This window comes from Phalaenopsis equestris, unplaced genomic scaffold (assembly GCF_001263595.1).
Source record: "Phalaenopsis equestris unplaced genomic scaffold, ASM126359v1 Scaffold000339, whole genome shotgun sequence".
NCBI classification, from domain to species: Eukaryota; Viridiplantae; Streptophyta; class Magnoliopsida; order Asparagales; family Orchidaceae; genus Phalaenopsis; species Phalaenopsis equestris.
In genome coordinates, this window is record NW_018164781.1 from 240,531 (window position 1) to 252,046 (window position 11,516).

At 37.0% G+C, this 11,516-nt stretch overlaps 1 protein-coding gene across 3 annotated transcripts; it reads left to right on the forward strand.

Annotated features, from left to right (window-relative positions):
* The first annotated feature begins 677 nt into the window (after window positions 1–677).
* Window positions 678–10,141, forward strand: LOC110025862 (pentatricopeptide repeat-containing protein At3g25210, mitochondrial). 3 transcript variants are annotated; one of them, XM_020726539.1, is made up of 3 exons: window positions 678–2,429; window positions 2,509–2,688; window positions 6,154–6,995. In XM_020726539.1, the coding sequence occupies exon 1, from the start codon at window positions 698–700 to the stop codon at window positions 1,829–1,831; it is 1,134 nt and encodes a 377-aa protein (XP_020582198.1). In that variant the 5' UTR covers window positions 678–697; the 3' UTR covers window positions 1,832–2,429; window positions 2,509–2,688; window positions 6,154–6,995. The 3 variants fall into 3 exon arrangements, with proteins under 3 accessions (XP_020582198.1, XP_020582199.1, XP_020582196.1); XM_020726540.1 differs by lacking the exon at window positions 6,154–6,995 and adding an exon at window positions 10,123–10,141 and having other exon boundaries at window positions 678–2,688; XM_020726537.1 differs by having other exon boundaries at window positions 678–2,688.
* The last annotated feature ends 1,375 nt before the right edge of the window (window positions 10,142–11,516 follow it).

The window sequence follows — 11,516 nt, forward strand, 5'->3', positions numbered from 1 at the left end:
TTACACTGCATAAGACTTGTGTGTGTGTGTGTCTGTGTATTATATAAGTTTTAATTATTTTGAGTCAAAATGAGTCGGACATGAACGAACAAATCTTTGTTTGTGTTCGACTTATTTATATACCAAGCGCAAAAAAAATTATTTACGTTTGACTCATTAAATTAGCGAATGAATCGAACACGAATTTCGTGATAAACTGAAAATGAACTGTGGAGGAACAAGATGTATTGAGAGGCCAAAGCATAAATTTTGTTTAAAACCAGCTACCAAACAGTCCCCTAAGAAGGGAATAAAAGATAAAAAAAAAATCGGGTGCATCGCGTCTAATATCTGATATGGACTCAATATTTACTTCCCTGAAGAGAGAAAATATTACATCAAAACTTGTAATGCATTCGGAGTTCAATAATGGGGCGTCACGTGTCAAGCAAACTCCACTGTTTTTAATACTGATAAATACTAGTGTATTACGGTGGAGCACACTTGACATGTGACACTCCACCATTAAACTCCGAACTCAAATCACTTCAAACTCCACTATTTTTAATACTGATAAATACTAGTGTATTACGGTGGAGCACACTTGACATGTGACACTCCACCATTAAACTCCGAACTCAAATCACTTTAAGAGTCCTAATGAATTATTTTCTTCTTCAGTGAAGTCTCTCTCGCTGTGCTGTGCATAGAATCCGGGATGATCGTCCGCATTCCTCGCTTGCTCTCCAAAACGAAACCCTTCCTTCTCCAGCACCAGAGCACCATCTCCATTCTCCTTCTCTCTCACTTCCGTGCCCTCTCAACCTGTCCTTTCCATGACCATAATCCTAAACCCCGAACCAGGTCTCTTACTCCCCTCGAGAGGCAGTTCGAGACCTGGGTATCCCGTCTCAGCCCTGGTTTCACCTCCGCTGACGTCGACGCCGCCCTCCGCGACCAATCAGACCCCGATCTCGCCCTCGACATCTTCCGCTGGACTGCCCTCCAGCCCGGTTACCGCCACTCGCCCTCAACCTACCACACCATGCTCCACATTTCCGTTACCTCCCGCCGCTTCTCCACCGCCGAATCCCTGATTTCCGACGTCCTCTCTGGTGTCTGCCCTCCTGATCTCCCCCTCCTCAACTACGCCATCCGTTTCTGCTGCTCCCAACGCCGCCTCTTCTCCCGTGCATTTGAACTTTACAGGCTCATGCTGCGCTCCGCCGCCTGTCGCCCCTCTCTGGAGACATTCTCCCTTCTCCTCGCAGTTCTTGTCAATCGTTTTGGTAAGCCCCCTATTTGCTACATCTATCTCCGTTCTGTCCGTTCTCTGGTGCGGCAGATGAAGGCTTCCGGAGTAATTCCGGACACCTACACCCTTAATATCATCATCAAGGCTTACTCCATTTGCTTGGATATGGATGAAGCAATGCGCGTTTTTCGGGAGATGGAGCTTTATGAATGTGAGCCTAATGAATACACTTATGGGTATATTACCAAGGGCTTTTGTGAGAAGGGTTTGGTTGATCGCGGATTTGGGTCTTTTAATGAAATGAGGGATAAAGGTTTTGTGCCAACGAGTAGCGTCTACATGGTTTTGATTTGCAGCTTAGCTATGGTGGGGAGGTTTGAGGAGAGTATAAGGGTTTTGTTTGATATGTTGGAGAATTCATTGAGGCCAGACATTTTGACATATAGGACCATTTTGGAGGGGATGTGCAGGGGAGGGCAAACGGAGGAAGCCTTCAAACTTTTGGAAGAGCTTGGGAGTAATAATAGCGCTATGGATCGGAAAGTGTATTCTGATTTGTTGGATGGCTTGCATTGGCTCTGTAATCCCCAGGATTAGTGCTTTTGGTTCAGAGCTACATCTGTATTAGATGGGGATGTCATTTGGCCTGTGTTTGAACTTTCAAATCACTTTGGTTGACCTTGGAGGAGATGGAAATGGAAAATTAGTAGTGACCCTGAATGCTAGGATGAACTTTGGAAGACAATGGTGTGGTTTATATGCTTGCAAATACTAATGGAGAGGACATTGTATCGGTCTGTACAGAGGAAGGCCTTTGGTAGGCATAGGCATCTATTATACCAATTATGAATCATTTTTTGATGGATATCGATAGATTTTTTTTAGTGTTTACTTAAGATAAGCTTATTTGTAATATTGATTACTATCTTGATATTGGCATGTGTTTTAGTTGCTGCAACACATAATGAGATTAGGATGAAGTACCGGCAGCTGGAAGTAAAATAAGAAGCTGCTTGCTTCAAAATTCTTCAGAAAATTTTAATATTTCATATTGAGGTTGACCCCTTCCTGTATCCAATTCATGGAAAATCGTTTTCTAGATGATGGGTGTGATGGAGAAATCCATGTTTCACTATGATGTTTTTTATGTTCTCGAGCAGTTTTGCCCAAGTCATAGAAGATTTTTATATGCTTGGTAAGACCATCATTTAATCTATCAGACAATTGTGAGTGTATTCCTATAAGATGGAGAGTTTTTTTACTTTTGGATGTAGATGGTGTACAACGGCAGCCTTGGAACTTTACTACTTGAGGATCATTTGTTACATTCCGGTACCTAAAAGGAGGCCAGTCCATTGAATCAGAGGCTCCCAGATCAGTACTCACCAATCTTTCTTGAAATTGGTTTCTATTATAAACAATCACCCTATTATATGCTGGTCGTGCAATTACAGGTCAGTTGTTATATATATGTATATTTTATTTCTTAAAGTCTTGTGGGATCCGGTAATCTAATTTTTTATTTGACATTTATTCAGCTTGTCTGCTTGTTTTAGCACTATAGTACTGGAGAGCATCACTTGACTTGTGATGGCTTTCAATTGTGGAATTGATTATGTTGATGACTATATATTTCTGAAAACAATCATTTATTTGAGAATTTTGTGTGAATTTATGAAAATAAACCATCTCCAAAACCATATTTGTTTAAGAAAATCATATCCACCCTCCGTAATAGTTTGTCAAGAGTAACAAACTTTTGATTGATTTCAGATACAGAAGATTTAATGTCACATCGAGAGTTTCAATATATTCACAATCAAAATAATTGCACGTCAATAAGGACGTTGCTTGGGTTCTCTTTCCTCATGGTTTTATAGTCAAATGACACCACAAAGTAGTGGTTAAGACTAAAACCCTTTGACCGGATGGTTGTAGTCAAATGACATCATTATATTATGGTCATAATCACAACCCGTATTCCCCAACGTCTTTATATAATTTGAATTGTGAATCATAAGGGTGTAATTGATCGACCCAAAATTTTTTGTTAGTTAAAGTCGACTTAAATTTATCACCTTAGTAAAATTCTTACCTCAGATCTGCAAGGGTTTTTTGAACGACGCAATCAATAGTTGCTGACAAGGATCTTTCAATCATGTTAGGTCAACTACCTCCTCGGATTAAGTAGGACAAGGATCCCGATGAACTAGAACGACGGAGCCATGAGATCTTCGTTGTGTTCATCACATTTCCCTCATCATCAGTTTGAAGCTATTAAGTGATAAATTTTACAACTTAAAACTCTAATTCTGCTGTTGGTATATGTTAAATAATCAACCTAAATGACTAGCCTTAATTAAAAGTGTTCTCCTGTAATCAGAATGGGTAATTAACCATAAGGGTTTGCGCTTATGTTAGACCTCGAACCCCAGATTAGAAAGTCATTGCAAAATGAGGGTGAAATTTTTTTGTAGTGTCTTATCTACAATCTAATATGTTTTCTGAAAATTTTGATCTTTAAAGCTCTCTCGACTCAAACAAACAAATGCAGAGTCCAGGGGGTTTCAAAATTTTTGAAGCCCATAGTTATCACACATACATGATTGATAAAATTTTATATGATTTCCACTAATTTTGATAATCATTTAATTTTTTATCCTTTCCTGGCTTGTGAAATGTTATATCTACCTTTTGCAACTGTTTTATATATTCCCCCTCATCTGTTATATGCTCTTAAGTGATAAATTTTACGACTTAAAAATCTAAGTCCAGTGCTACTATATATTAAATATTCAACTCTAAATGACATCGAACCCCAGATTAAAAAGTCCTTGCAAAATGAGGGTGAATCTTTGGGTAGTGTCTTATCTATAATTCAATCTGCTTTCTACAAGCTTTGACCCTTAAAGCTCTCTCAATACAAACAAACAAATGTAGAGTCCTGGGGGCTTGAAAATTTTTAGGAGCCCGTAGTTAATACACATACATGATTGATAAAATTTCTATGATCTCTACCAATTTTGATAATCAATATAATTTTTTATCATTTGCCGGCTTGTCAAATGTTATATCTACCTCATGCAACTGTTTTATGTATTGTCGTCATTCATATATGTCCTTACAACCTGTTGGGTAACTTGCATCATATTTTTTATTAGATTGTGTTGTTAGCATGAACGGCTATGAACCATGCAAAATTATATATATATATCATGAATCAGCCTATTATGATCAATATTTAATCCTCTTCAAGAACTATTATAATAATTTTCTTCAAAAATTGTAATGCGAATGATCACACTCACCTTACTATAATTGGTGACCATTTTCTTTATAAAATAGCATGTAATTGTTTAGGCAAACATCAAATTATCAACCTTTAGACTACCCTTCTTAATTTTTTTTCTAGTCTAATACATATAACCTATTCTCATCTTCAAGCAACATATTTTTAATGAGGAGAGATAATTGTCATGAAAAGCATTTGATGCATAAAATTTAACTTTACAATTCATCAATTTTGCAAATGTTGATAATTTTGATAAAACGCATGTATGGTCTATCATACTCTGTTAATCAAGGATAGGGATCCAATAAGGGCTAAATCATTAGGTAAAATGAGTAAAATTGCAAAGTAAATTGGGTTTTTTTATGAAATAGAATCGAAATATAAATTTGATATGAATAAAATTCGCTCCATAATCATTGAGAATAATTTTCAGAGTTTTTATGAACTTCACTTTCAACGGCTGAAGACTATTACTTGATTTGCGAAATTGGTTCGATTTGCAATTACTATAAAGCCTGCCTTTGCTTTAAAGAACACCTTTATAGGGGCATTTACATACATACCACACAATTCTTATATATTTACCTATCAGACACCCAAACTTTAATATTTACATGCATAGCACTCAAATCATTAATTGCACATCAAAATATCCCACTGGCATCTACTTTTTTAAAGTTAAGTGCACATTTTCATGTATAACTTTATGACATCAAAGTATTATAAATATAAGTAACAAGTTTAGGCATTAGATATGTAAATACATAAGAATTATGGGGTATGTGTGTAAATATTCCCTTATAAAAATGTGAACTTTTGACTGAACAACTCTTGCCGGTTGCTCTTTTATAGAGTCATTCATGTTTTTTCCATGTATTACTACCTTTCTTTTCCTCGATAAAAATTTCATTTTTTTGGGGGGAAACTTACATACAACACAATTCTCATGTCTTTACACTTAAAGTTTGATATTTACACTTATCACTTTGGTATCATAAACCTATGAAAAGATGTGTTTCACTTTTAAGAAGTCAATAATTGTGTATACATATAGATATATATATATATATATATAGTTATATATATTATATCTCTAGAAAATTAACCTATAAGCGTTGGTTAATCCCAGATTATTCAAGTCTTTGGCAAAGTGTTGCCTGAGTAAGATAATTGGGTAAGAAAGAAAAATGTAATTTGAGTAAGAATTAGGGAAATTCATCTAAAAAAATTTAAAATTATCAATCTACCATTCCATGCCAGCAGTAATTTAATCGACGAACTAATAAGATAAAATCTTAATTACACTTATGGTTTTTGAATCGGACAACAATGAGAAATTTCTTAGACCAAACATCCATCACATAACATGAATATAACTAAATAACAAGTTCTCACATTTTGCCGGGAAGGTTTTCATTTGGAATTACATGAATTTCACCAAAACTCAGAATCTCTCTCTCTCTCTCTCTCTCTCTCTCTACATGTATTTATGTATGTATTTGTGTATCTGTGTATAGTACAATGTAGGAAAGATAAAAATGATAATTTGTGATTGCCAACATTGCTCATTTCTCTTTCTATCTTGCCTGAAGAGTTTTCATAGCGCTCTAACCACTATGTATGGCAGTCTGTGATTTGCAGAACTCCCATCGAGGGAGGGAGGTCTGGTAATGATTTGATGGGTAGAATTCTATTCAACCATAGATGCTCGAGGGTTGAGTTGGTCAACAAAGAAGATCACAAGCACTGGAACGATTACAGTTCTTCAAGGTGTAATCTTTCCAGAGAGGAAGGCATGTTCGGCAGCAAATGATGCTGAGGAACCTTTTCCCACAAAGTAAATCTCAAGTGAAGAGAGGCTTGGCAAGGAGGAAGGGAGAGACTTTAGTGATTTGAGGTTTATAAATTCAGCTCACAATGGGATGAGCTAACTTGCAGAAGCCACTGCTCTGCTCCTCCAAGAAATGAAACCAGCTCATCATTATTCTGAATTGTCAGGTTTTTCTTTTTCAATGGATCCATTAGCAACACGGATGGATCCTTTATACTGACTAAGCTGAATACGAGCCCACAGCTCTCACTAGTCTTTACTTTGAGATTGTTGAAATTGCCAATTTTTGAGCTAAAATGTTGCGACAGTTGATAGTTCTTTGAAGCCAATTAAAAGCTTGCCATTCAGTGGTATCTATTTGCAACTTCTCGAGCTTAGGAGGTAAGGAGGGCAACTCCTGTAAATTTGGGCTGAATTTGAGGTAGAGTTTAGTTAAGTTGTGGGCTCCAAAAATTCTGACCGCTCCTCGAGAAACTCTCTACATTTATTTTAGTTTTGTTTAGTGTGAGAGCCTTGGAGGGTAAGATTTTTAAAAGTCAAATGAGATAGTAGATAAGACACTACCCAGATATCTCACCCTCATTTTGCAAGGATTTTTTGATCCGAGGTTTGAGGTTTTTCATAGACGCAAGCCCCGGTGGTTAGTTATCCCTCTCCATAATATGAGAACACCTTTGATTAAGATTGGTCATTAAGAATTACAAATTGAACATATAATAGCAGCAGACATAATAATTTAAATTATAAAATCCATCGCTTGGAGCTTAAAGTGGATGGCGGGGATATGTAGACAAAATCTGATCAAGATCTCATGATTCCGTCATGTCGAACCGTCGTGGTCCCAGATTTACTTAATCAAAAGAGGTAGTCGACCCAATTTAACAGAAGGATTCTTGTCAATAGCCATAAGTTGCATTGTCCAATAAATCCTTATAAATCTGGGGTGTATATTTTCTAAGGAGACAAATTTAAGTCAACCTTAGCTAAAGAAAAACTGTGTCAATCAATTATACTTATGATTCACAACTCAAAGAGTAAAAAGTCATTGGGGAGAATTCAGACTGCGGACATGACCGTAATATAATTGTGTCATTTGACAGCAACCACCCGATCAGATGACTCTGGTCGTAGCCGTTATTTTGTGGTGTCATTTGGTGTTAAAACAGAGAAACTGTTGTTGAATTTCCCAATGTTCAGTTGTAGCAAGGGCAATGAGAAGATGAATAGTGGGGAATGTAGCGACTTGGCTAAAACTTTCATTATATTCTTTTCCTTCTTGTTGTTTAGAACGTAGGGCAACAAGTCTAGCCTTATAACGGGCTATAGATCTATTAGCATGATGTTTGATTCTATCGGTCCATTCGCATCTTAGGATATTTTGAGTAGTGGTGGGAGGTACAAGATCCCATGTGCCTTTTTTTTGCAAGGCCATGAATTTCTTAAACATGGCCTTTCTCCAGTGGGGAATTTTGAGGCTTGAGTATAGATGGTGGGAGTGTCTGGAGAAGTGATGGTGTGCTGAAGATCAAAGACTTTTTTTGTTTTTGAGTTACCTGATTGTTGACGGGTAACCACTGGGTGATGTTTGATGGTGGTAGGCCAAGGAGCAGTTGGAGAGGAATATATTTGTGGGGGGGGTGCCTATGTGTTGGCTGTGTGATATTGTGGTTGAGAGTGTTGTGGCTGGTTGAGGGAGATGGTGTAGCTTGTGAGAACTAAGTAGAGGACGTTGGTATGGAGGCAGTGGGTGGTGACTTGGGAGAAAGAGTGGATGTAGGAATAAAGGAGGGGGAGTGTAGGTGGGCTGACTGATACGTGGGGTTGAGGTATTAGGTGTGGATTGTTTGCAGGGAAAAGTTTGTTCATCAAAGATAACATGGCGAGAAATTAAATTTTATTTGGCTTGAATATCAAAACATTTGTAACCTTTGTGGTGTAAACTGTAGCCCAGAAATATGCAGGGAGAGCCTTTATGCGAGAACTTATGAATGATATTCTGAGGTTGGCATGGGTAGCATAAGCACCCAAATGTGCAAAGTCAACGATATTCAGGTGATATGTTGTCAAGTTATTAAAATGAAGATAAATTGTTCGTAATAGTGGATGGAAGTCTATTGATATGGTAATTTCGCAGTTTGGATGGCTTCCATCCAAAAATGAAGAGGAAGATTAGAGTGAAGTTTTAGCAGTTTTTACTAAATGTCTATTTGTACGTTCTGCTATTCTGTTTTGTTATGGAGTATATGCACAGTTATATTGATGTTGAATGTCATTTGCTTGTAAATAGATGTTTAGAGCATGAGAAGTATATTCTCCTTCTCCATCTGTTCTTAAATATTTAAAATTAGCTTGAAAGTGAGTTTTTAGCGTTTTGTCTCAAAATATGAATTTAGTGGTGGTTTCAGATTTGTTTTGAAGTGGAAAACACCAACAAAAGCGAAAAAAAAACATCAATAAATGTAATGTTATATTTATGGCCTGCTAGGGAGGCATGGGGAAATGGTCCCCAAATGTCAGAATGAAGCATTTCAAAATGTGTGTAAGTTGTAGTTTTTATAAAAAATGAAATTTAGTTGTAATGCTTATAAAAAACGAAAGTTTATGACTTTTATTTGCAACACAATCAGTACATTTTCCATCAAAAGTAGAAATGTTAAGTTGCGGTTGAGTATGAGCTATTTTATTGAACACTTTCTTGTGGGGATGCCCTAAACGTTGATACCATATACTTAAGCTCTTTATGCTGTGAAGTGCTATACCCCTGATCAGCGGGTAGTATATTATTGCCCGCTTGAGTGATTGCTGTGGTTTGACCATTTTGGCAACAGCAACCTGATCCGGTCTAGTGAAGGGAGTAGGTTGTTGTAGATTGTTAATGTGTGGTGCTATATGCGCTGTTGCTCCAGTGTCCAGGATCCAATCCTGGTTGCAACTTTGAAGTTGATTGTTGAGGGCAGTAGTAGAAGAATTTGATGAGGTCTTGTAGTTGAGGCTGGTTCTATGCCAACATGTTTGAGCAGAATGGCTACCCATTTTGTTGCAGATTTGACATATGAGATTGGTTCTTGGTTTGGTCATGTTGGTAGGATTGTTTTGTTTGGTGTTGACGGGGTTTTGTTTTGTGTGGGATTTTTGAAATAGCTTCTTGAACTTTGGTATCCTCCTTTGCTTTTAAAAGAAACCATGGCAAAATGTTGGGTTTTTTTTTTTTTTTTTTTTTTTTTTTTTTTTTTCTTAAGCTGGTACCTTCCCCACCGAAGCTGATTACATTCCTCACTATAAAGAAGGAAATAGAAGTCCTCTATTCTTAGAGGATTTAGTTTTGTTCTGATGACTGTTTTAAAGCCTTGGTGACTTGCTGGGAGCCCATTTAATGTATACAAAATTATGTCCTTCTTGTCAATCTTGGACCCTACAGCCGCAATATCGTCCACAAGGTTTTTGATGGTGGTAAGGTATTGGGTCATTGTGTCGGATCCCAAGTTTATATTATGGAGTTCATTTTTAAGATGAATAACACAGGCTGTATTTGTGGACTGAAATTAGCTTTCAAAGCTTTCCCAAATTTCAGAAGTGTGATTTAGATGAAGAATATGTGGTAGGATGGATGAAGTGATGGTGGAAAAGATTGCGGCTGCTAGGTTTTTGTCAACGAGTTGCCATAATAAGTAATCTGGGTTTTCAATTCATTTCTATTATCATCTTGAATAAGTTTTGAAGGAATCAACAAGTTGCTGTCTAAAATAGATTCATACCCATTTGCAGAAAATGGTTTCGAAAATTGTGCCTCCCATACCATATAATTTTCTTGCGTGAGTGGGGTGGCAGCCAAGCTCTTGATGTGAGACATCAAGAATTTTGAGGAGTTTGGTATGTTGATTTCTTTGATTTTTTGGAGAGAATGTTTATCTTCTTGTGTGGATGTGGAGAAATTGGAATCCATTCTTGCTGTTGAGTTTAGATGGCTCCGATACCATAAAGAGGAATAGAAGCAGGCGGTAAATGAAGAAGAAAGAAAAGGAAAAACAGAGAAACAGGCCAGAAGAAAGATAAGTATATGAATATCTTTCTATTTCAGTACTGCCTTAATTATAACAGAGAATACAAGTCCATTTATTTGGTGGCAAACTAGTAAATACAGAGAAGGGTAAAAGAGGCAATATGCAATATATCACTTATTAATATAATGCCTTCTGCTTGAGCCGCAGAATCCCTAGATCTGTGAAGAGACGCTACAGGAGAGAGCAATAAAGCAGATTGGGCAGAACTCCATGGAGGGGAAAAAATTTGCGTGCGATAGACGTACGCAGCGCTGCGTACGATATTGAGGTTATACCGAGGGTACAAGGGGGTTATACCCGCAGTATAACCCTTGTAACCTCCCTGTACCTACCTGTAATCTAAAATAAGTTTCGTGCTTCTGTTATCATATATTAAGAATTTATTAGTAGGTTACATGTAGGTTACAGAGTATTACAGTGAGGTTATAAAGGGTTATACCGCGGATATAACCCTCTTGTACCCTCGGTATAACCTCAATATCATATGCAGCGCTGCGTACGTCTAACGCACACACGCAAATTTTTTCCCCATGGAGGACAGGTAACAATACTGGACATCCTCATTAGTGGTTTCAACATGTAAGTGCGGAATAGTTTTAGGAATTTTAAAAGTTAATTCTCCATGGAGGACAGTTAAGAATACTGAACATCCTCATTAGTAGTTCAACATGTAATTGCGGAATAGTTTTAGGAATTTTAAAAGTTAATTCTATATTCTCCACAAATCTAAAACATTCCTCTGCAAAAACAAAAACAGATTGCCCTAATTCATGTACTAAATGATAAATCATGAATCTTGTAGTATGTTTCACGTTCATTTTCGAATTTGTCAAACAAATGTTTTTTTACCAAAATATCAAAATACTAATCTCTGATATTTTCAACTGTCTGTTCTGAAATAGAAGGCGGCTGAATGAAACCCATTGCAATCCACATTCGGGCTAATTCATCTTTATCAAAATTTTCATTTTGTGGGAATACACTACGAAATACGAAACAATTTTGTAGAGGTTTTGGGAGGAATGTATAGCTCAATCTTAAGATGGGCATGGTGTAATTGCTTCCTATTTCACCATTTAAAATGCTCGTCCAATAACT